This window comes from Pteropus alecto, unplaced genomic scaffold (assembly GCF_000325575.1).
Source record: "Pteropus alecto unplaced genomic scaffold, ASM32557v1 scaffold75, whole genome shotgun sequence".
NCBI classification, from domain to species: Eukaryota; Metazoa; Chordata; class Mammalia; order Chiroptera; family Pteropodidae; genus Pteropus; species Pteropus alecto.
In genome coordinates, this window is record NW_006440638.1 from 7,559,697 (window position 1) to 7,584,783 (window position 25,087).

Here is a 25,087-nt window from a genome sequence, read left to right on the forward strand (position 1 = left end):
GCATATATATGGCCATAAACACACAAATTACACCTTTAAAACCCCATCATCAGATATGAGCAGTACACAGAAAAGCAAACTATAGGCAACTCCGTAACTGGAATATTTACAAAATAAATTTAGCACTATATTTATAAAGCCAAATGAGATTTTCTTAGAAATGCAAGAATGAGCTTTTATCTGGTATAATTCATAACATTAAAAAATTAGAGAAGAAAAGCGATTATCTCAACAGATGCTTAGGAAGCCTTTGATAAAATTCAACATTTATTCCTGATAAAATCTTCATTAATCTAGACATAAACATTCTCAGCCTTATTAAAGGCATCTTCAAGAAACATCAAGAACAACGTACTTAATGTAAAACAATAAAAGGATTCCCAACAGAGAAACAGGTCAAGAATAATTACTATCACTACTACTATTCAATATTGTATAAGAAGCTACTGTTACTGTAATAACTAAAGCTGTGTTATAAAATGTTACTGAAATACATAAAAGACTAAATAGATACTATCTATGTCCCTGAATGGGTATACTCTTTTATAAAGAAGACAGTGCTCAAATTAATCTTAAATTCAATAAATCCCAAATAAGATTCTTTTTTTAAGTCAGTAAACCTTTATTCAACATCAGCTATATTCAAATGTGTAGAGTTCTTTCCCAGTTGGCATGGTCTCCCAAACACGATTCTTAAATGAGATTTGGTAAACTATATCAAACAGTTCAATTCAAGAATAAATAGTAATAAGTAATACAATTTTCAAAAAGAAATGTAATGAGAGCACTTTGCTCTACTAGATACCCAAGCATACTTTATAAAACCATAGCAGTTATACCAGTAATATTGCCCTAGGAATAAGAAAAGATATCAAGGGAACAGAATAGAGTCTATAAGAGTCCCATGTAATATATATGAATTAGTTTATGAAAAAAGTGACATTTCAAATCAGAAGGAAAAAAGGATGGACTTTTCAAAATCAAAAAATTTGTGATGAGCAAATGGTTTATTTGAAAAAAATAAAATTAGAACCGTATCATGAATCACAAACAAAAGACAAAATATTTCTAAAGAATCAGAATAAATATAGGACATTTTTTAAAATCTGAAGATAAAGACTTCGGTTCTAAGCAAGACCTTAAAATCCAAAAGATATAAAGAAAAAGGCTGGCATGTTTCAAACAATAAAAATTTTAAAACCCTCTCATGATAAAAAGCACATAAAGTTCAAAGGTAAGGAACAGCCTGGAATAAACCATTTCCAATATACATAATAAAACATTTAAAATTAGAATGTATAAAAGGAATACTTTATACTATAATATTGTATTAGCACTTTCTGAAGAAGCTAGGCGAAAGATGTAAACAAGCAATTCACAGAAAAAAATACAACAGATATGTGAAATATACTCAAGGTCTTAGGTAAATGCAAATTAGAAGAGCACTTTTTTGACCATCACAATAAGCATAAATTTACATCATAAAGCCTATTTTGAAAACAACTTGACAGCTAATAAAAATCATAAATTAGAATTCTAGTTTTCTTAACCTATCTTTAAGAAATACTTATATATATGCAGAAAGATGCATGTAATATAATGCTCATATGGCACTTTTTTATTAGCAAATAAATTAGACTGGTTAAATTACGATATATCTATATGCAGGTGTTAAAAAGAATGCATTTATACAGTAGTCAAATTATAGAGACAGAAAGTAGAAGGGCGGTTGCCAGGGGCTGGGGGGAAGAAGAAATGGTGAGTTATTACTATTTAATGGACACAGAGTTTCACTGCGAGATGAAAAGTTCTGGAGGTGGATGGTGGTCATGACTACACGACAATGTGAATGTACTTACTAACACTGAACTGTACACTTAAAAATATTTTTAAATATTTTAATTATTATGGCATGTCTATTTTACCACAATAGGAAAAAAAAAAAGAAGATCTAGATACACTTATGTGGAAGCTTCCAATACATCCTGTTAAGGAAGGAAAAAAAAAAAACGTGTTGCAGAATAATAAAGTATGATCCCAGTTATCGTAAATGAAATTTTTAAAAAGAGATCTACACATAAGCATGAATGTATGTAAACATCAAGAAAGGGACGTTGAATAGCATATATTAAACTACTGATGGCAGTTTTCTCTAAAGAGCAGAAGTGATCATATTTTGCTTTGCATAATTTTATTTTTTTCTTTTACAATAATATATTCATGCATTATTTGTATAACTTAAAAACTCTTATCGACCTAATTTTAAAAATATATGGCTTAAAACTCACTTTTGTGATGATAACTTCCTGCTTCTGGCCAAGTCTATGGCATCTGTCAAAGCACTGATCTTCAGCAGCTGGATTCCAGGCCTAACAATGGAACATGAGTTGCTTTATCACCACCGTGATCTGCCCAAGTTCTTCCATTTCAGTATTCTTTATCTTTTACTGACTGAAATTTTTCTAACAGAATTCAAGTACTGACATTATAAATGCTCTGGGAGAAAAAAAAAACCCACACTTCCCCCATATTCCAAATAACTGCTATGCTAGGCAGGTGCTCTCCCCTGTCATTTCACTCCACTGCTTTTAGTATCTAATACAGGGCCTGAGACATAGAAAGCACACAATATAGATGATTGTTAATCAATAAAATAATACCTTTCTGCTTTTTTTTTTCCATTTTAAAGTTGATCTATGTCTGCTTAACAGAGAAAACAAAGTTTACATATCTTCTTACACAACTTATTTGTATCAGAAAAGATATGTAATTGGGTCCATTTATGAAAAAATGTTCTCTGTTAAATTTTAAACTATAATTCTTGAAGCTCAAAACAGGGTATTTCTGGGGCAAGGAACATTTATATGACAAAGTACCACCTGAAAATAGAAACAAAATTATAAATCCATAGGTAGATAACTTTATAGTATGATTTATACTTCTTAGGCTGTTTCTGTCTTTCTTTTTCAAATTCCCTTGGGATCAGGGAAAAAGGAGAATTTACTATTAACTTGCTGTAATTTGAGTTTTGGGTTGTTTTTGATATAGGAATTAGATTTAAGGACATACTCAGCTTATGATTTTCTAAAACTGACAGATAATAATACTTTGTGAATATTTTGTATTTCATAATTGGACACATTTTGAAACCATTATACCAAGAGCTCAGGTAAAATGTTCCTTTCTGTTGCCTATATTTTGTCTAGGAACCTTATGTTAAGCTGGCAATAATACATATAGTATGATTACCAAGAATCAAATTTATCTCATTATAAAACTGATAGCTCCCATTCCCACATGAGTGATGCAGGAAGCAATTAGCTTTATCAAAAGCTCCTAATGGAACATCAAAATGAATCTTAACTCTTACACAATAAGGTAAAAGATTTTCATGCTCAAATTTTTCGATTGAATCTTATTTTTCTGGGACATGGCTTTTGTTTTAAAGTTAGAAACAATATCTGAAAGTTTAAAATGCTCAAACAACTTACTACGAAACTGTTAAAACACTCTACAAGTTTTTTTTTTTAAACTATAACTGCTAAAAAGTTTAGTTTCTAATCAACTTAATAATATTATTAAATTACTCTATTTGGTATGAACAGCCCCTTTCTTATTAAGTACTGAGATTATAGCCAAAAGAAAAAATAATTTGAGAATTTGTTCCAAAAATCAGCTTCTATGATTTTCATTGGGTTACTATGTAAGTTAATCTGTAGTTACAATGAATATTTTTATAATAACCATAAAATACTACAACTCTAACAAAGATTTAAAAATACATCCACAGAACTAAAGCAAGAAAATACAACAGACCACTGTCACCGATGATATTAATGTGAATACCTAAATATGGCTCTGGTTGTAATCTTACTTGGAAAGTTACCCTCAGGTGAGGAAAAAGCCAGAAACAGGTACATGCATCAACTGCATAGCCCAACCAGAATAACTCAAATTTGTATCTCAATAAAATTTCTTTGTTATAAATTTTCTGAGTTTTAGGTAACAAGCTAAAACAAATTTTAAATCTGCGAATGCACACAAAAAGCACAGGGTTGCCTCTAGCCCAAGCAGTACCCAGTGCAAATTCAAATTGAGTTAGTGCCTCCAGCCCAAACCAGCCCCTTTGTGCAATTACGAAAAGGTGTTCTTGTGTGGATGCAGCTCTAGGTCACCCACTTAGGTGAGTAAAGTTCGGAGTAAATTTTAGCTCCCAATCTACCCCTAGGCCTGTATTGTACGACCACAAGTGGTTGCACTGTATGTATTAGACACAAAAATTTACCGCAATCATTCCAGTAATGATATTGTTTCTAAAATTGTGATGCTGGACCACTTGCACCTGAATCACCTATAAAAATGCAGCTTCTTGGGTTTCATTCAATAATTACTAAATCTCTGAGGAAAGAGGTCAGAAATTACATTTTACCAATACCTTTGCACATTAAAGTTTGAGACCATCAGGACAATGCTGGTAGCTACTTCGTTGATCTGGTTTATAGCCAGATTCGGAATGCCTTTAAGAGTTCCTGACACAAAGCAGGATCTCATTGTATGTTGGACAAATGAATGAAACCACTACCCTTAAAGCATACAGTTAATAGAAATGTATTCTCTAAATAGAGAAGTAGAAAACCATAGTACTTAAGGACAAAGACTCTGATCCTACTTTGCATATTATAGCTGTGTGATGCTGGACAAGTTATTTTACTTCTCTAAGCTTCAGTTTCCTCATCTAAATAGGAATAACAAGATCTACCTCATAAAGGTGGTGTGAGATTTCCATTTGATATACATTTGAGAAAGCCTTTGATAGACATTTAATAAGTTATCTATTTCCAAAGTTTGTCTGAGGCATTTTCACAATCAATTATAACTATGAAGGTATTTACCAAATAGTTTTTATTCTTTATTTTTTTAGAAAAAATAATAATATACCACAAAATCTACAAACTACTTACTGGATCCATTAAAAACACCCGAGAAGCTGCAGAGAGATTCAAACCAACTCCACCTGCTTTTAAGGATAGAAGCATTATAGTTGGAGATCCGGCTTCAGTGTTTTGAAAACACTGAATGGATTCAACTCTTTTCTTTTGGGCCATTGAACCATCCAAACGAGTAAACACAAATCCGGAAGCTCTAATGGAAGGGACAAACAAGACAAGTAACACTTCTTATACTATCAACAAAACACGTTAAGTACTTACAATGTCTTCATTCAACCAATTCTTTACTCATTTATTTTGACAAATATTTATAAACCATCTACCAATATGTCAGACTCTACAGTCAATTTTTTTCCAATTCAGAACTTAATCTTTAAAAACCCTTGATCCCAGGAAATATTCTTTGTTGCGACTTTAAATGTTATTTTAGATAGTGAAATAAATAAAACTGGTAAAACAAAAATATTTTTTTGCTATCCAAATCAAAACACTTACGTAAAAATCCTTTTACTCAAAGTGAGAAACACTGTTGAACTTACCTTAGTGGTGTTTCTATTAAAGACAGAAACGTCGTAAACTGAGAAACAACTAAACTTTTTATGTTGGGGTTCTTCTTTCTTAAGTCAATCAATGCATGCATTAAGGCATTAATCTGAAAAAAATTAGGACACCCATTAGATTCCATTTTGAATTGGCAAAATGCATCCAAATTTTTTTTATTATGAAGAGAAAGGTGCTGCCATGTTATTTCCCTAAAATGCAAAAGACCACTAACTTTTTAAAATTAAGACTGAATGAATACTATCATAATCTGAAACCTTTCTTTTCTCTGAAATCTATCACCAAAAATTTAAAAAAAGCCAATAACCATCAACAGAGTATAATATTCAAATGACAACATTAAAAGCATAATTATTATTTTTATATATAGTATTTCTTTATATAAACACAAAACAAATACTCAAATATTTATGCATGTGTATTTTACCTTTGAACTGGATGTCCATTCCATGTTAGACTTTTTCTCAGTGTCACAAGCCAATTCTTCTGGAGGACATTCTAATAAATTATCACCATGTATATCATTTCTGCATAAAGGGCATTTAGCATGTGGCTATATAAGAAAGAACAAAGTATGAATGATACTTATCAAAGGAACTGAAATAAAAATTTGCCTAAAATTTTTAAAAAGTATTGTAAATTCTCTATCTCTAATAGCTAGTATTTTATTAAACTTCTATTAGATTCATCCATTTGAGAGAAAACTGTACATGCTGAACTCCAGATAGATATAATGTTCTAATGTGGTTAAGTGGGATGGGTAAAAAAGAGCAAAAGTGCATGATCTTGACCAGCAACAAGAGCTTGACATAAATATTATACTATTTGCAGACAAGTAATAAAACTGTGAATAACAGTTTCTCGAACCTAACTACAGTATAGCAAACTAGTTGGAACTATTTAGAAGGAAAAAAATTTCTTTCTTGATGGCCTGTAAACCAGTCAAGATTTGTTAAATCCTATCAGGTTCATTCAAAGCAGTATCTGTTGTGTCCATTTGTACTAAGACATGATAATAAGATTATTTCTTAAATAACTATATATCAAATACCATTATAATAAAAAAGATTCTGCAACTGAAACAATGTTAGAAGTCAGTATAGTGAGATTACCTTTAAAGAGGAGGGAGAGCATAAATGACTAGGAGAGGACACAACAAAGTCTAGGTAGTTAGTTACATGGATGTGTTTAATTCTTAATTCACTGAGCTATACAATCATGACTTGTGCATTTTTTATTATATGTATATCACATATCAAAAATGTTTTTAAAAATTTTACCTCAGTTGAAGAAATGCTTAAAAGATTATTCTACTTCAAAAAATTCTATCAAACATAAGACCTATCTTAATCAATAGCCAAAAACCACATGCAGCAATTAAGTCCTTGAAAAGTGGCAAAGTCAAATTGAGATGTGCTATAAGAGTACAATAACACTGGATTTTGAACATTTAAGTTTAAAAAATCATGTAAAGTATCTCATTAATAATTTTTATACTGCCCTGGAGGAGGGGGCAACAAACATACACTGCAGTAGCTCCTGTGACTGTGGTGCCTGTTAAGACCCAAGTATGCAGCCCCAATGGCATGGTCAGTAAGTGCCATGGGCACAAAAGGCTGGAATCTGGGCATCCCTGGCCGCTGCATCCTAGAGCAACCAACGTCAGCCTCTGCTTACAACTACAGCTGTGACCAGGCCCCCACAGACTCTTGCACCTGGCAGCCCACCATGAGGCCATGGACTTGGAGGGGGAGGTAGAAGATAGTCATACTGGCTTCTCTTCCTAATGCTCTTAGCAGGACATGACTTGGCTATGCCCTGTCCCTGTCTGCTCTGTGGGATGGAGGCCACTGACAGCAAAACTCCCTTGACTGCTTGGTGGGCTCATGGACCCTACCCCAGGTGACCCCTAACACCAAATGAACCGTATAAACACAACCGTAGAAATCTGACCTGCCCCAATGGATGACAGGCTTCCTAGGAGCCCAGCCCCCACCTCTACAAGAGAGAAGGCCTTTGTGGGGGGGTGGCTGGAAGCCCTTCATCCTGCCCTCAACTCCCTAGCTGCAGTTGAAACTCCAGGACCCCACCCTCCACCCTCCAGGACTAAGTGTCCCACCTGGGCAGGCCAGAGCAGCTCCCTTAGCTGGACACTCTGTTCCCAGGAGAAGGGATGTTTCTGGGAAGAACTCATGGCCAAAGGGCTGTTTCTGAGGAGGACATGACCCTGGCCAAATCGAGGATATAGCATCCATCCCCTTGTCAGCAACTTCTAAATGAAACAAGCTGTCTTCTCCAAAATGCAAAGCCCTGGCCTCCCCTTGGGTGACTCAGGCCAATGACCCCAAATTATTACAGTCCCTATCCCAACTCCCACTTTTGCCCCAGGGGTGCCTGAATGTTTGGATCTCGAGCAGATGTAGTTGGATATTCCTGGCCCTCTAGGCCTCATCAAGAACCCCTGGTCTCCTGGAACCCCACCTGGAGGACCATCTCACTCCACAGCTGGGGGAGGGGGGTGTTTTGCCTCACTGTAAAACTCACTGAAGCCTCATACTTAGACCTGCCTTCCTGCCAGGACCCTACACAGCTGTGGTCTGATTCCTTTTTGTAGCTCCCAGCATTTGTCTTCCCCCAACCCCACACCTTCATGGTATTTATTTCAGACCTCCACTGGAGGCAACATAGAGACACCTCCACAGCCTGAGGTAGATGCCTCAACTCATGAGGTCCCCATCATGATCTTGCAGCATGGGCCATTTCCCATGCCCCTGACCCTTGCCAATCTACCAGGGGCACTTCACTGGCTGAGGCCCTGTTCCTTTTTTACACCTGAGGCTGCTGGTGTAAAAAAAAAGCTCATGTCCACAGGGAAAAAATAAATTAATCAATTATTTCTATATTTTAGATATACTGGATAAAAAAGTTAACTTCATTTGTTTCTACTAGAAAATTTAAAAGTACCTTTGGGTCTCACATTATTGACTTATTTATTGGACAGTGATGATGTAAACAATCAGTAGAACTAGGATATTGAATGAAACATGCCTCCAAAAATACAGTATCTTTTTACATTAAAAAGGTTTAATTATAAGAAATATATCACTTATTAAATACTGATATAATTAACCATGAAAGATATATTAGTTAATCCAAGCATAAAGCTCCTTCTAGGCTGTTGAACTTGAGTTTTCATTACACTCAAGACTGGTTGCACCACTCCATCAAACACTGAATCTGTACTAAGCATAAAACTAACCTGTTCATTCTGAATGACTTGGCAAATACAGGGTTTACAGAAGACATGTGCACAATGTGTTATGACAGGAACTGTTAAAGAATCCAAGCAAATTGCACATTCTTCATCGGAACCTGAGCTCAGAATTAACTTCATCTTCTTTATTAACTTCTTTCGTAGTTCTTCGGGTGTATCATTTCCTAGAGAAAAGGCTGAAAAATTAATTTCAGAGCAAATTTTGTAATATGACTAGACAAGTTAATCTTCTATATACAGGAAAAAGTTTGCTTGAGCAATCTTTAATCCTTTTCTATCATAGGCAAAATGCATGTTTTAAATTTGAAATCCTGGCCTTTTGAGCCACATTTCTCTTGCTCAGGCCCACTTCCACTTCTGGAAGTGTACTTTCCCTTCTAATAAAACTTTTCTACTATAGATAGATAGATGATAGATAGATAGATAGATAGATAGATAGATAGATAGATAGATAGATAGATAGATAAAGTGTGTCTATTAGTGGAAATACTGGAAGATCTCATTAATATCCCATTCCATTGGTAAGAGAACTCTTGGGTACATTCCCAGTTGAGTCCTATACTAAAAACAATGTCTATCTGACAAATAACAAACTAAATTTAAGCCATATGAAAAATTTCTCATTCTTATTTAAATATGTCTAACAAATATAATGGTGTAAACCAATCATATTTACCTACCTGAGGGACCACTGGAAGACACTGCATTTGTAAGGAGCTGAGTATGACAACAAATCTGCCGCAATCTAAGCAAAAGACCCAGGACATCTGCATAGTGTGCAAGCACAGTCCCTTCATTAAAATACCTTAAGGTAAAAATGTTAAAATATTATGAAATGTTAAATAACATAACAAAATTTCATATTCTAACAGTCAAATAAAAATGGCATTGTTCTCTTCTCTGGAAATCACATCAAAACAAGAATAAGGAACAGAAGAGCAAACGTTATCTTTAATGAAACCAGGAGAGATTTGTAAAAATTAAGCAAAATTATAAGAAATGGCTGCTGACTGCAGTATAACTAAGATAGGAAGATGCCAAGAGATATGACTACAGATCTCAAACAGACCTTCCAGAGCACAATTCTTCAAAATAGATGGCATGCCCCAAGGGGAAAATCAGCTTCTCTCATGCACAAAAACAGCATGTACGACTGATGGCGTCAACTTCCCCTGGAAAAGTTTTACACCAAGAAGGAGGGAAGGCAAACTGAATAAGAAAACAACACACAGACCTGTGTTTTCAAAAAAGACTATGGCATAGCATTCCACACTGTAAGGAATCTTAAAGCTTCTGGTCTCTGTTATGTGAGCACAAGCGAAACCTAAAAGAACTTCCATGTAACCTTGAGTCATAAACAGGGATACATCCTGCTAGCCTGGGGCACAGGTATGATCCCATCTCCTTCATATGAATCTCTTGCTAATCCAGAAAGAACTAAAGATATTCAAATATAAGTCATAACCAGCAAAGAGCAAGAGGGAGAACAAATGACAGTGAAAGAAAACTCATCAGAAAAATGTTGCCAAAGAGCAAATAAAAATCAGGACCACGAATATTGCCATAACTTAACACCACTCAATAAAACAACTCCTCCTAAAAGAAAATCCAACAGGTTAAATCAGAGACAAAGAGCTTCAAAAAGGTATGGTAAAACAGCAAAGAAAATAAAGATGAGCCAGCATAGCTCAAGAGCGTAAAAGAGAAAAGTGAACCATCAGAGATAAAAGCCACACTGAAACCAGAATAAAAGAGACTAGCCACTGATAAAAACATAGGAAAGAATGTGGGAAACAGGATAGAGAAAAGCAAAATTAAACAGAAAGATGTAAAGAACTGAAGTTGAATAATATATATGGAAAAACAAAGAACATCTTTGTTTACACAGAGAGAAATAAAATGGAACAGTAAACAATATTTAAAGAAAACTTTCCAAAAAAGGTCAGAGTTTCCCACAGAAACATTCGATATAAAGTCCGGAAGAACAACGACAATACAGATTCTGAAGGAAGAATGGATGATCCAAAATTATACACTAAACCAATCTGATATTTAAGTATTCAGGCAATAGAAGAAATTTAGCCTAATTATTAGAGCACAGACTCTAATAGAGCTAGATTGTCTGAGTTCAAAACCTGATTCTTCCAATTTAACTAAGAAACCTTGGACAGGTTTCTTAAACTCTGTCTTGATGTGAATGCTCACAGTGGCATAGTAATAATAAATACCTCATAGGACTGTTGTATTAAAAAAGTTAAAACATACAGAGCATTTAGAATACCACCGACACCATGGTAAGCGATGTAAATATGTATCTGTTATAACTAATAGTATTATGGGAACAAATACTTCTAAATATTCAAGAATGTGAGAATAGGCAATATAAAGATTAAATTTACAAGCTCTAGAACCAAATTGCCTGAGTTTAGATACCAGCTCTGTCATTCACTAGCTGTGTGACACCAGTATAAGTTACCAAACTGCTCTGTGCCTCTTTGCTTTGAAATCTCTGCTTTGAAACCTCTTTCTTAAAATAATCTTTCTCAATATCTGTAATTCCTAATAAACTTACTTTGTAACTCACTGAAGTTCTTATATTTTGAAGATTCTCCTATTTTCTCAGCCCTGTTCTGCCTTCACTTGTCTCACATTCATTCTGGTTCCTGTATTCACATCAAACATGCTCTTGCTTGGATAGAATTTCTCACCTTCTACCAATTCCCAGTCCCTTTAATATACTTCATCAACTTCTATTTCCAGATTTCCACGTGTTGTTGGAAAGTCAGACTGACTTAACCTCTAAAGACATCCAATAATCCAATACTACATGAAGTCTCTCAACCACTCTTAAAAATCCTACCTTTGTATGACTACTGAAATCCAGTCTTCTTTCCTCAACTTCCTACCCTTGTCTCATACATACCCTTGTCTCTTATTTCACTGATTATGCTCTTGATATTATATACTCCCACCTAGGCTTCACTTTTCTCTACCGATTTGCTTTATTTTCTTTTGTACCTGTACTCTCTTCCGTGTTCTCTTCCTCTTAAGGCAGTTACCTAAATAAAACTATCAAATAATTGATCCAGCAAACAACTATCAATGCTATTGACTAGTCTCACTCTTCCTCCTTTTACAAACTTTGTGAAAAATGATGTACCCCTATAGCGGCTAGTTCTTTGTAATCCTCTTAGTCCTACAATTTGGCTATATACCTCATTCTGGTGAAACTATTCCGATAGTTTACACCAGTAACCTCTGAATCACCAAATTAAATAAACTTTTCAAAGTGTCTACACTATGTGACACTACTAACTATTCTCTCTTGATTATGCTCTTTCCTAGGATTCTATAACAGTTTTCTTTTTCTTCATACTCCTCTCCTTGATAGAATCTCCTACAAGTGGTTTTTCTTTATTTTCTGATTTCTTGAATGTGGGCAGTTCCCAAAGTTTTGGTCCTTAAATAGGTTTACTTTCTCTACATATATACATCTCTCAAAGTTTCATCTACCCTCATGACACAGAGCCCGGAATAGAGAAGCAAGCAAGGTCTTCTGACTAGTAATTCAGAACTTGCCATTTCAGATCAACTTTAATTTTTCCCTATCTTAAGAAATTACTTACCTGGTAAATTACAATATCAATTCATCCACTTTAACTACTAATTTATAAGAAGTAGTTTAAATATGAAGAAGCAGATGATAGTATACAGACGAAGTATATCTCAGTATACTTCAGACTTTACTGCTAACATATCTTAAAAATGCTATTCAGTTAAATGGGAAACAAAGAAAATAAAAATTATTTTCTAAAATGGCTTTCTTTCTCCATACCTTCCAATAGTATCTCTGCCTTCATTTTTCACAGACTGATAAATCTTTCTCTCTTCATCTGAAAGTGTAATGTGCTGAATAAATACTTTACGTTCTGGTAACTCCAAAACAGGTTTTCCTTTAATTTTGCTTGTCTTTGTTCTTCTAAGTGTAATATTTTTAATTAGGGACTGTAAACGCCTAGCCAAAATAAAACGAATAATTACATAACCTTTTATTTCTATATAAGTTAATTCAATAAGAACAAAAAAGAATATTTTAAACTACTACTGTTTTATAACCTTAATAAAGGATTTACTAAAAATCATTCATTCGGGGTATTACCCAATCTGATAATCACAGACATAATCTACAAACAGAAAATTATAGCAACAAAATGCTTTGACATTTGCCCTCAATTCAATATCTGTCATATGGTTGAATCTTTAAACTTTTCTCCCCATTTTTGTTCTAATCACTAACCTTTTTATTTCTCAATTCCTCAAATACATCACCCATATTCAACACTCAAATTCTTAATAAGCACCTGTCGTGCTTATTAAGTGCAAGGTATTATACTAAATATCATAAAATATAAATAAGTAAGATCTTACCTTCAAAAAGTATTTTCACTATTACCAAAATCAAGGTACATAAATAAATAATTTTTATAAAGTAATGAATGCCATAACTATAAAAACATTTGACAATCCAGTAGAGGGAGAAATGCCTTCCAGGTTCTACACCTTTACACTACCTTCTCAATATCGGAATAAAAGGAAATATAGAAATTCTTTTTTTAAAAAAAGTTTTTGCCTAACACTGAAATATAAATACAATTCCTTAAATTATAATTTAAATAGCTGGATCTAGGGAATCAAGTAGACAGTTTTGCAAACTAGGTTAGTGGCTTTTTAATTTTCACTAGAACTCACAGTAAGAAATACAGTTTACTTCATTTAGCAAACATAAACATAAGCACATACACTTATAACACAAACATTTCATTAAACAGTACTTACTATGTGTGATGCTCTCTGCTATTAAATTTTTGACTATTTCGTTATAATGCTAGCTGCCATCTTTTTAAATAATTTCACAAACCACTAATGAATCCCCAAACTTCTATTTGAAAACCAATATTCTAGACAAAAAACTTAAACCACATTTGCCTAGTACCTTGCAAAATGGCTATCAATAAGTTGAATTTTACTTTTCTCAACTTTTATCTGTCTCCACCAGAAACAACTTTCTTTTAAAAAACTCTGCTTGATGCCATTGTACATTATTCCATCATTCAATTACCACTATATAAAGCTACATACAAGATACGTTATAAAAATTTAGTGCATACTGGACCCTCAGAGCATACAATGTTTTTCCTGTCATTACTTTATCTATTAATGGTGGTTTCAGGGGTTATAGCAATACACAAAGACCACAAAGTTCTGTCTCTCCTTTCAGTTTGACAAAAATCATAGGACGGAAGGGTTTGTGTTTTACTGGTAGTTAGAAATCTTTGTCTCCCAAAACAAGAATCACTAGGTTCTGAGAGTCAAAGGCATGAAGCTGTAAACACTTTCTGGAGAGGAAAGCCAAAAGTCAAGTTAAAACAGTAATGAAAGTGGCAAGTGGTTCAAATTGCTAACAGTTATTTGTAGATAATAATAATCATTTGTCATGAATTTACTTACCTAAGTCCTCCTTCATCTCCCATTGTGACAGGACGCTGTATTGTTCTATGCCACCACTCTCTATCAATAAATGGTTTAAGTTTTAAAAAGGAAAGAAGAGACCACAAGTCCTTTAAAGAATTCTGAATTGGAGTACCTAAAAATAACAGAAAATTGTTACAACTCTATAACCAGCATATCCAATCAGGATAGTCATTTGGCCCAACCAAAGGAGACAACAGTTGAAAATGGGCACTCTGTACTAGGCACACTCACTATCAAGCTGATATTATAATCCTTTCTTAAACATGTGTAACCTCTAAATATAGTTTTGCCCTAAATTTCAGCTCTCACTTGCCTTACTAACAAAGAAAAAGACCACAGATCCAGCAAATTCAACTTTCTCCTTATCAAGAACACGTGCTTTTTTGATTTGTAAATCAGCAGCACTAGCAAGAAGGGAAAAACTGATTTGAGTTTATGTTCTCTTTCCTATCGTCTAGTAAAGCAAACAGGCTCTAAGATGGGAAGCAGAAAACTTAAGATTCTGATTGAAGAATTAAGATGTCTAATGAATCTCCAATGTTCAAAAATAAGTCTAGTAAGATTGTCCCATAAATTAACTATAATTCAAATGTTGTTATTTCATGGGAAATTATGAAGAACAAATCAAAAATTTTACTAAATGATTTCTATGATTAATTTTAAAGCAGACTTTATAGCCACTTGACGTTTACAAAGTTACTTCACTAACATACTTAATCATACATATTTGGGAGTTAATTTTTTTTTTAAGTATAATGCTATCATTACCTGTTAATACCCATCTTCTTTCTGCTTCTAAATCAAGAACAGCTTTTGTCTGCTGAGCATTTGGATTTCGTATGGCATGTCCTTCATCCAGGATCACTCTTAGCCATCTTATGCTATGCAATGGACTATCACCTTTCGTCTGAATAAATGTTTCATGTGAATTAAAAACACAGGAAATTAAAATTGTACTTTATGTAATTTGATAAATAATATGAGTTATTACTCTCAAATCAACTTACTATTGGTAGGTACTGCTTTAAGCAACTACATACATTAAATATCAAATGTTCACAAGCTTATGAAGTATTATTACTCCTATTTTACAGATGAGAAAGATTGAAGCACCAGGTGTGAAATATGTTGCTTACAGTACCACAGCTAGAAAGTGGCAGAGCTAGCATTCAAACCCAGGTAATTTAGTTATCTGCTGTGACCTGGCTCAGACTGAAACATAGTAATGATATAAAAATTGTCAATTGTAAAAATTATATGAATATAACATAAGTACTCTCTTTAGGTAAAAGTTAACATTCTTATCAGAACACTAGAATTTTGAAAATAAGGTATTTTAAAAACATTTTAACTTAAAAAATGAAATTATAGACAAACAACAATTACACTTCTAAATGACTTGGGAAACAAATTTCAGCTACAAAAAAGTTTATTTTGGAACTAGGACAATAAAATCATTGTGATAAAAAACAATATTCTAGAATATTTAAAAAATAGAATTCATTTACAAATGGTTATATATACTTAGTTACAATTCAAATTTAAAATTTTAACTTTGAAGTGTTCTAAATGAAAAATGTTCTTACATTATTATCTAAAAGTGCAACCTTTTATTTACAAAACATTAAAACACAATTTGCTATTTATTTTTAAGTATTTAGAAAGAAAAAAGAATAAAGCCTGAATTTTAGAACACTTTAGAAACCTGAAACATATTTCTTAAATTTAATTTTTTAAAATCTCTGAGTATTAGCATACTTACTCCATAGTCATGAGTTAAAATATTGTATGTGGTCAAAACAATATCCTGTTTTGAAAGCAAGGCTGGGTCTCTAATACGATCAGGACCATAATAAACATAGAAATTCAAGTGCACATCTGATTTTATATGTTGTCCAAACTGGTCCTGAAAGAAAATTTGAAATATTTTGAATAATAAGCAGATCAATGTCAGGTTAAATATGTATATAAAAAGTACTGTCCTGGTAGTAGTGTCACAAATCACACTAAAATTACATAAGATCAAGTTTCTTGAAACTAAAATAAGAATGATAATAATACTAATTATCATTTTATTGGCAGAAAAACTGACACATATACAATAACATATTGTATAAACTTTGCCTGGTCCTACCAATGAGCAGCCACTTCACTTTTAAGAGGAAAAACAAACCAAGCTTCTTTTTTTTTTTTTTTAATTAAGTTTACTGGGGTAACATTGGCTAATACAATTATATAATTTTCAGGTGTACATTATCATTTCACATCTGTATATTCTATCGTGTGTTTCCTTCAGCTACCATATATTTGATCTCCTTTATCCACTTTACCCTCCTCCTAAACCCTATATTTGACCTCCTATACCCTGTCTACCTCCCCGCTCCTCCCGCACCCCACTAGTAACCACTAGCCTATAGTCCATGTCCATGTGTCTCTGTCGGTTCTGTTTGTTTGCTGCTTTTAGGTTTATATCCCACATATAAGTGATAGCATGTGATTTTCAACATTTTCAGTCTGGCTTATTTCACTTAGCATGATTATCTCGAGGTCCATCCACATTGTCGCAAGTGGCAGTATTTCATCTCTTCTTATGGCTGAGTAATATTCTATTGTATATATGTACCACAGCTTCTTTAGCCAATCATCTATTGTAGGACACTTTGGTTGCTTCCATGTCCTGGCCACTGTGAATAATGCTGCTATAAATATCAGTGTGCGAATATCTTTTTAGATATGGAAAACCAAGCTTCTTTAAAATAATAATTAGGTTTTCAAAATTTAATATTTTAACACAAAGTATCTTTAATGTTTCCAGTTAGTAAATAGACCTAATGATATGAAGATTAAGCAGTAAAAGAACAACCAATTATTTTCAAGAATGTAGGCAAAGATTCAAGCACAGTATCCACTTTCATTCATTATATGCCTGCTATGTGCCAGGTATTAACCAGAGGATCGTACAGCTGAAAAGAAAAGTAAAACCAGGTTCCTGCCCTCTTCGAGGACATAATCAGTTTTTGAAAACTTGTTTTCGGTCTTTTTATTAATCACGAAAAAAATATATATCATGATTAGATTAAAGACAAGAGAGAAAGACAGCTGGGAAACCATTAGGAAAGAGATGAAGCCCTAAACCAAAATAGCATTAAGAATAGAATAAAAAACAGGTGCGAAAGAAAGATACTAATAAGGATTGATGGGACTTGAGGACTAATTAAATATGGGATATCTTCATAAAGAAAACAAAGAAGCCACATACTTAAAATGACTGCCTAGAACTGTGTGATAAAATATAGGGAAGTTTAAAAAAGGAGGGAAATAAGTATAAGGATGAGAAACAGATAAAGTAACTATTATTTTATACATTTAAAAATTTTGATCACTACAGAATAACTGACTGGAGAAGTATACTAGGAAAATTTAAAGACTGGTTCATAATGCAAGTGCAGATATAGATTTTAAAGTTATCAGCAGACAACACATGAAGTAAGATTTTCTAGGGAGAACATGTACAATGAGAAAATAGGCCTACAGAATACCAATATTTAAAGAGCAGGCTTATGTTTCTATTGGGAATTATAACATGATGCCTGGGATATCCTAGCAGAGAAAAAAAATGGCTAAGATGAAAGAGGCTCTGTTCATCTCTCTGGTGACCAAATCAAAGTTGTGACAGAAACAAGGAGCAAACAGCAAGAAAAATCACCTGAGGTCTAGATGAACAAGCCACACAACTAGGGAGAGAACTAAGAAATCACCCTGCAATGGCAGAAGGTAGGGTGGGGCGAGGACACTGGGCTGGCTAGTCCCAAGCAGCTGAGGGGGACGAAGGCTGTAGCAGCAGCAGACGCCTCTTAAAAGGGCTATGCCCGCGAGCCAATTTTTGCAGGGACAGACCAGCTTGCTCTGAGCACCAGCGACAGTCTGGCTGTGCAGGGGGCACTAGGGACTTACAGGGGGCACTGAGTTGTAGGAGTGTGGGCCAGAGGCAAGACTTGCTCTGTACAGAAGAGCCAGCAGTATCCATTATTCCTCTTTTGAGCCCTCCGCACTACCAGTGCGTGGATGTAGCACCACCATATCTAAGGTATCATCAAACTAGATGACAGAGGTCACTCCACCCAAGCCACATCCAGTTGTGTCCTTGCTTAGTCAGGTGCCCTTGCTGAGCAGCGCCAAGACTCACACTGGTGGCAGCTGGCCCCAGTTTACGGTGTGACCTTTTGAGGCAACTATAAGCACAGCATCTGTGGATTGCTTGCTAAATCTTAACAAGTGGCCCAGGAGGAGCACAGGCTGGGGCTAAACTTGGCCTGCAGCTGAACCCCTCTCAGGACTGTGCCACTGGACACCTACTATACAAAGCCACACTAATAAAACCAGGAAAGTTAAGAGCTTTGCTTAGTACATAGAAACAGACACAGAAAGGCAGCCAAAATGGGAAGAAAAAGAAGCAGAAACCATATGAGAGAACAGAACAGAGATCCAGGAAAAATGGAGTCAAGCAATCTAACAGATGTAGAGTTCAAAACACTGGTTATGAATGTATGGGAAGTGTAGATGAATTCAGTGAGAACTTTAACAAAGAGATAAAAAACATAAAAATGGAAATTATAAACGGGAACCAGTCAGAAATGAAGAACACATTATCTGAGATGAGAAGAATATTAAATGAAATAAACAAGGTAAATAAAGAAGAGGATCAAATGACTTATATAGAGGAAAGGAAAGCCAAGGACACTCCATCAGAATGGCAAGAAAAAAGAAGCCAAGACTATAATAATAATTTAAGGAGCCTATGGGACACTATTAAATGTAAAATATCTGTGCCATAGGAGTACCAGGAGGAAAAAAAGAAACAAGACACTGAAGAGCTATTTGAAGAAATAATCACGGAAAACTTCCCTAACCTGGTGAAGGAAATAGACATACAACCCCAGGAAGCTCAGAGTCCCAAAAACCAGGAACTCACAGAGGCCCATACCAAGACACATCCTAATTAAAATACCAAAAGTTAAATACAAAGAGAGGATCTTAAAAGCAGCAAGAGAAAAGCAGTTAGTTACCTAAAAGGGAGCACTCATAAGACTGGCAGCTGATTTCTCAAAAGAAACTATAGAGGATAGAAGGGCTTGACACAAAATATTCAACTTGATGAAAACCCAGGATCTACAACCAAGAATACTTTATCCAGCAAAACTATCATTTAGAGTGGATAAAGAGCTTCCCAGACAAAAATAAACTAAAGGAATTTATCAACACCAACCAAGTATCACAGGAAATGTTGGAGGGACTTCTTTAAGAAGAAAAAACATGCATCAAAAACAGGAATAAAGAAGGGTAGCAACTATATTCCTATTAACAAGTACCTCAAATAGAAAAGAGTTAAGTGCTCCAACCAAAAGATAGAGTGGCTGAATGGATAAGAAAACAAGACCCCTACATAAGCTGCCTATAAGAGACTCACTTCAGATGAAAAGACACACACAGACTAATAGGAAGCGGATGGAAAAAGATATTGCCTTGATGGACCTAGAAGGTATTGAGCTGAATGAAATGGGTCGGATAAAGACAAGTATCACATGATTTCATGTACATGTGGAATGTAAAGAACAAAATCAACAACAACAACAACAACAAAAGCGGAAATAAACTCATAGATACAGAGAATATTCTGAGGAATACTAGATGGGACGGGGATTGAGAGGAAAAAAGAGGACAAAGGAATTGAGATAGTTACAGAATAGACATGAAGATGAAGAGTGTAGCATGGGGAAGATGGTTAATAACGTAATAAATATGTAAGGAGGAAGAGGGGTATTAGATTTAGTGGGGTGATTGCTCTGTGAGTTATGTGGATCTCTGATCACTATGATATACAACTGAAACTGGTATATTATTGTATGCCAACGAATTGAAAAAAACTCATTGACTTGTACAATGTAAATATAAGCAACCAATTGTCTATTATATTTCAATAAACACGGGAAAAAAGCAAATGCATATAAACTTAAAAAAATATTCTAGCAAAAAAATAAAAAAGTAAAGCAAATTTTGAAATTCTTGAATCTTGATGAGTAAATGAAGATCTCATTAAAAATTTTCATAATACTTAAAAAAAAATTCTATGCTTTAAGGGGGCAAAATAGGCCAACTAAATAGGAACCATGGGAGGAAAATAGGTGTGGAACAAAACAGTGGTAAGAAAGTTGGGGAAGCAAACAAAGTTTTGGGAAAGGCCAAAGAACAAAGTTTCAAGAAGAAATGCAAGATTAATATTTAAATTTTTAATTTATGTTCATTCCCTCTCTTTACAAGATTTAAAGATGACTTACAACCTAAGATCTAACAAAAGGTGATGAAAAAGGAAACAAAGCCAGGGTAGAGGAAAAGAAAGAACTCATTAGACATAGCAACAATGAGGTCACTCACTGAAAGCCTTCACAAAGAGTTTCTAAAGAAGGCAGGAACAAAAACTGCTACTGCAGGCTTGAAAAGAGAATAAAACCTGAAACAGATAAGGCAAAAAGACTGAGAAGAGAGGCTAAAACATGAAAGAATGAAGGTGAAAAATGCGGAAAATTTTATCAAGAAGTATGGTGGGGGGAAAAAAATGAATGAATCAATGGGATTGCCTTCAAACAGAACAGAGTATATTTGTGGAAGGCTTAGACTTGAAATAGAAGATAATTAACTCTTCTGGAGAAGGAGAACTATATCATTTAGTTTCTAGTCATTTTGCTATGTTATGTATGTATGTGTGTGAAGAAATAGGTATTATTTCATTTCCATTGGGAGAATAAATAATTTATCTAAATATCAGAAAATGTAAGTGGTGGAAGTGACATTGGTATATTACTCCTTTAACTAGATTCTTGCCCATTTTTAAAGATGAAGACATGAAAATAAGGTAGTTTTAGCCTGCTCAGTAGGGTGCTAGGTCATTTACTTGGGGACTAGGAAAAGAGTAGCTTGCTGAGATATTGTAAAATTCTAAATCTTGACACGGAATCCCTATATGTCCAGCCATCCCTCATCCCTTTAAAAATCAGTTTTACCATAACCTTAGTAGGCAAATTTTGTAATGGTTTCCTTTCTAAAGTTTTTATTACCAAAACTTGTTTTCCAAATATAAAACTATAATACTGAGTACCCATTTTTAAAAATACTTATCCATACTCCAAACTCTTAAAGAATCAGTTCTATTGTTTATATCTCCACTAATACTTGTAAACCTTATCCTGAAACTGTCATTCAAGTATCCATGTACTGCCCTTCCCATGATGGATCACAAATCAAAAGAAAAGGCATAGTTTCGCTGGAATTTTAAAAAGAGCTAGAGCAAACTAAAATTCATTCTGGTCCTAAGAGGAAAAATGGCACACTAATCAGATGTAATTTTTAAAAAAAATATACCAAAAACTTTAATAAAAAGATAAAGAGTCAAAGAAGGCAAGGCTACATAAAAGTTAAGAAGAAATTTAAGAGGCCACGGAATTTGACAGACAATAACTACTAATCTTTTCCAATGCAGTTTAGAGAACCAGTGGCAGAAACCAGACTACAATGAGTTAAGGAGTTAGTAAGAGCACAAAGTAGAAATTAAACCCTAAGAGTATGACAGTGAAAGAAAGCAGAAGAGTAGCAACTTAAAGGTGAGCGAATCAAGAGAAAGTATTTTAAAATAAAAAAATCTGAGTATGTTTCCTGAAAGAGCCAGTGGGGAGAGACTGAATAACCAGGCAAGGGGAAAAATAACAGATAAAATGCAAAGACTGGAAGAGATGGAATCCAATGTGTAGACTGAGGTATTGGCCTCACAAAGAATAAGACTTCTTTCACCTCTGAGATTAGAGGAAAGACCAAGGCAGGTAACCTTTGAGGTGACAAGAATAGAAGTTCACATCCAGTGACCTCTACTACAGTGCTCCTAAGAGTCATTATTTCATTATAACATGCAGCTTGAAGCTCTAACTGGAAAGGAAACAGAACCAAGCTGTTCCTTACGCATATTACAGAAAGAGTTTCTCTCCAAAGTAATGTTTTCAGAACAGAAAAGTAATCTGTAAGAAAAACACACACACACACATTTTTTTTGTGGGTAGCCTTAAAAGCAGAGACTCTACAGTCAGAATGTAGGTCCATCATTTATTAGCTGAATGACCTTAGGCAAATTACATAATTTCTCTGTGATTCAATTTGGTTACCTGGAAAATGAGAATAATTGTGAAAATTAAATGAGAAAATCTATGTAAAAAGCTTAGGAAAAAACTGAGCACACAGGAGCTCATTAAATGTTATAAGCTGTTATAAAAAGTTATTGTTAGTGGAGTTCTTGAAAGATGTTCCAACAGTTCATAAATATGGTGGTCTTAAATTATACACATTTCCTACTTTGGGGGACAGAAATTGCAGGGGCAGACGTATAAACCAAATCTTATAGCAACTGAAAATGTTTCTTTCTCTACTGTATATCTTCAAAGAAAAATTACTTCAATTCAGCAAATATAACTCCAATTCACCTAACAATTATTTGAACTTGAAGTGCTGACCAAATATATTTCTCCTAATGAATGACATATTAACAGATTATTTCTTATTGTAGAAGACAAATATAAATTATTCATTTTTAAAAGGCTGTGAAGACTTACAATCCAGTTGCTTAACACAGAAAGTGGACATATGATCAGTGTTGTTCTAGATCTCTCTTCGACATCAGTTTTCTTTGAACCTTCCGCTGCAGATGCTCCTGAAAGAATGGATCAGTGACACAGATTTTAGGTGCTTTTTTTCAAATATGTATGAAGTCAATAAAGAGATAACAACATGTACCTCTATGAAAAGAGAAATTAGGAAGAATTAAAATTAAGCAGATGGACTTCTGTTTCCCTCTATGATGAAGTAACAGGAACTAGATTTTACCTTGCCACTTTAAACAACTAAATACCCAGACACTGACCATTTATGGTGAGAGGTAGAGGACTGTGATTGGGAGGGGACACAAGGAGAAAGTTTGACTACCTCCTGATAGTCACTAGTTATTCATAGCTATTCATTAAGATGAGCATTTGTTTTATGCAGTTTTCTGAATTTGTACTATAGTTAATGGGGTAGCCAGACACCGAGATGGCCCCCAATGATAATCCACTCCCTGAGAGTCATACCTCGTATAGTCCCATCTCACAATTTACTAGGGTTGGTCTGTGTGACCGAAAGGATATATCATCACTTCTGACATTAAGTTATAAAAGATACAGCTTTTCTTCCTTAGATGCACTCTCTCTCTCTCTCTCTATTCACTCCTTCTGGGGGAAGTCAGTGTTGGAAGGACACCCTCCAATTTTATTTTCTATTCCCCTACTAAGCACTATTTACATTTCCAATATTTCACTAAAATAATGCATCAATGAAAACTATTTTTTATGTCTCCTTGTACATTTCTATAGAGTTGTAGGTAGTATATCTTTAGGTTTTCTTTCCATAGATTGTACATTTATATTCTTAGTGGCTGTTCTATTATTTATCTAACTGATCTGTAGAGAGTGCTTTACATATTCCAGATATTAATCCTTTGTAAGTTATACTTATCATCAATATCTCCTGCAGCTTCATCATTTTTCACTGTTTACAGTGCCTTTTGATGCATGGAAATTTTAAATGTAGAATTTAATTTTTCCCTTATGACTTTGTGTCTTAAGAAATCACTATTTACCACAAGATATGGCTTCTGTCTCCACTCTGATTTTTGTTTCTCTTCCAGAAATATGTTTTCTTTGGTTTTATCGCAGCTATGAATTTTTAAGTTTCTTGTATTAACGGCTATGTGTCTGCAACAGAAACTTTTTGTGTGAACTTAATTCCATCTCAATTCTAATTCTATCTCAACTAAAAGTTCAACATTTCTTAAAATTTCTAAAACAATGGTCAAAAGTAATCTAAAATGCTAGTATTTTCTATTCCTAATTGTTTGTCTTAGACCAAAAGTTAGCTCTTTCCTATCATTCTGTTAGCTCAAATATCACCATCTTAAAAAGGCTCCTTCAGTTAATCCTTATTTCACTATCTTGTTTTCCTCTTCACAGCACTTACTGTCCATAATTATGATTTACTTATTTAATGTTTCTCTTATTGTTAGGCATAAGCTCCATGAAAATACACCTTTGTCTGCTGGATCCCTAACATGTAAAATAAAAGAGACTTAGGTACAGAGATACAACTTGTGCCAAATCTCTTTAACCTGAGTTCAATCTCTGTCTCAAATATTTAGACTCCTAAGCAATGTTGTTTTCCTGTCAATTACAAAATACAAAATTATAATAAATAATAAAGAACACTAACATTCTTAAAAGGCAAATTCTACTCATACAGGAAATAAATCTTTATTATAATTTAAATGAATCCAAATTAAGTTTTAAAGCAGCGATAAATTGCTCTGTGCCTTCACTAGAAGAAATACCTCTGCTACTCAGATGAGTAAGGGACCTCCTCCCATCAATTTTTGACCTAAATAAAATAATAGGAAAAGATATTGGAAGGAAAACACAATTTTAAAAAAATGGGATTATGTATTCTTTTTCTTTAATTTCTAAACTTATAATACAGTTTTATAACTTTTGTCATTTAAAAATTTTTCCATTGAAAAATAGAAAAAACAGAACAAAGCTGAAAAACCAGCAGATTTACCAACCCTTTTTCAACACTTTCTTTTTTGTTGCAGGGGTAGATGAAGTAAGTGCACATGCAAATTCTGCATCTTCTTTAACCTTAGAAG

At 34.1% G+C, this 25,087-nt stretch overlaps 1 protein-coding gene across 5 annotated transcripts in view; it reads right to left on the reverse strand.

The window, feature by feature from the left end:
* The window catches only part of HLTF (helicase like transcription factor), a 45,157-nt gene that overhangs the window by 2,540 nt on the left and 17,530 nt on the right, over positions 1-25,087 (reverse strand). For 2 of the 5 annotated variants that reach the window (XM_015593800.2, XM_015593799.2), the window contains exons 14-25: positions 25,004-25,087; positions 22,968-23,065; positions 16,079-16,222; positions 15,085-15,223; positions 14,293-14,428; positions 12,620-12,799; positions 9,465-9,589; positions 8,770-8,960; positions 5,938-6,063; positions 5,489-5,601; positions 4,962-5,142; positions 2,289-2,369 (exon numbers count right to left, since the gene is read on the reverse strand). In XM_015593800.2, coding sequence (XP_015449286.1) covers positions 2,289-2,369; positions 4,962-5,142; positions 5,489-5,601; positions 5,938-6,063; positions 8,770-8,960; positions 9,465-9,589; positions 12,620-12,799; positions 14,293-14,428; positions 15,085-15,223; positions 16,079-16,222; positions 22,968-23,065; positions 25,004-25,087 — 1,598 coding nt within the window. The remainder of the gene's footprint in view (positions 1-2,288; positions 2,370-4,961; positions 5,143-5,488; positions 5,602-5,937; positions 6,064-8,769; positions 8,961-9,464; positions 9,590-12,619; positions 12,800-14,292; positions 14,429-15,084; positions 15,224-16,078; positions 16,223-22,967; positions 23,066-25,003) is intronic. The other 3 variants (XM_015593801.2, XM_015593802.2, XM_025050673.1) reach the window with 3 other exon arrangements.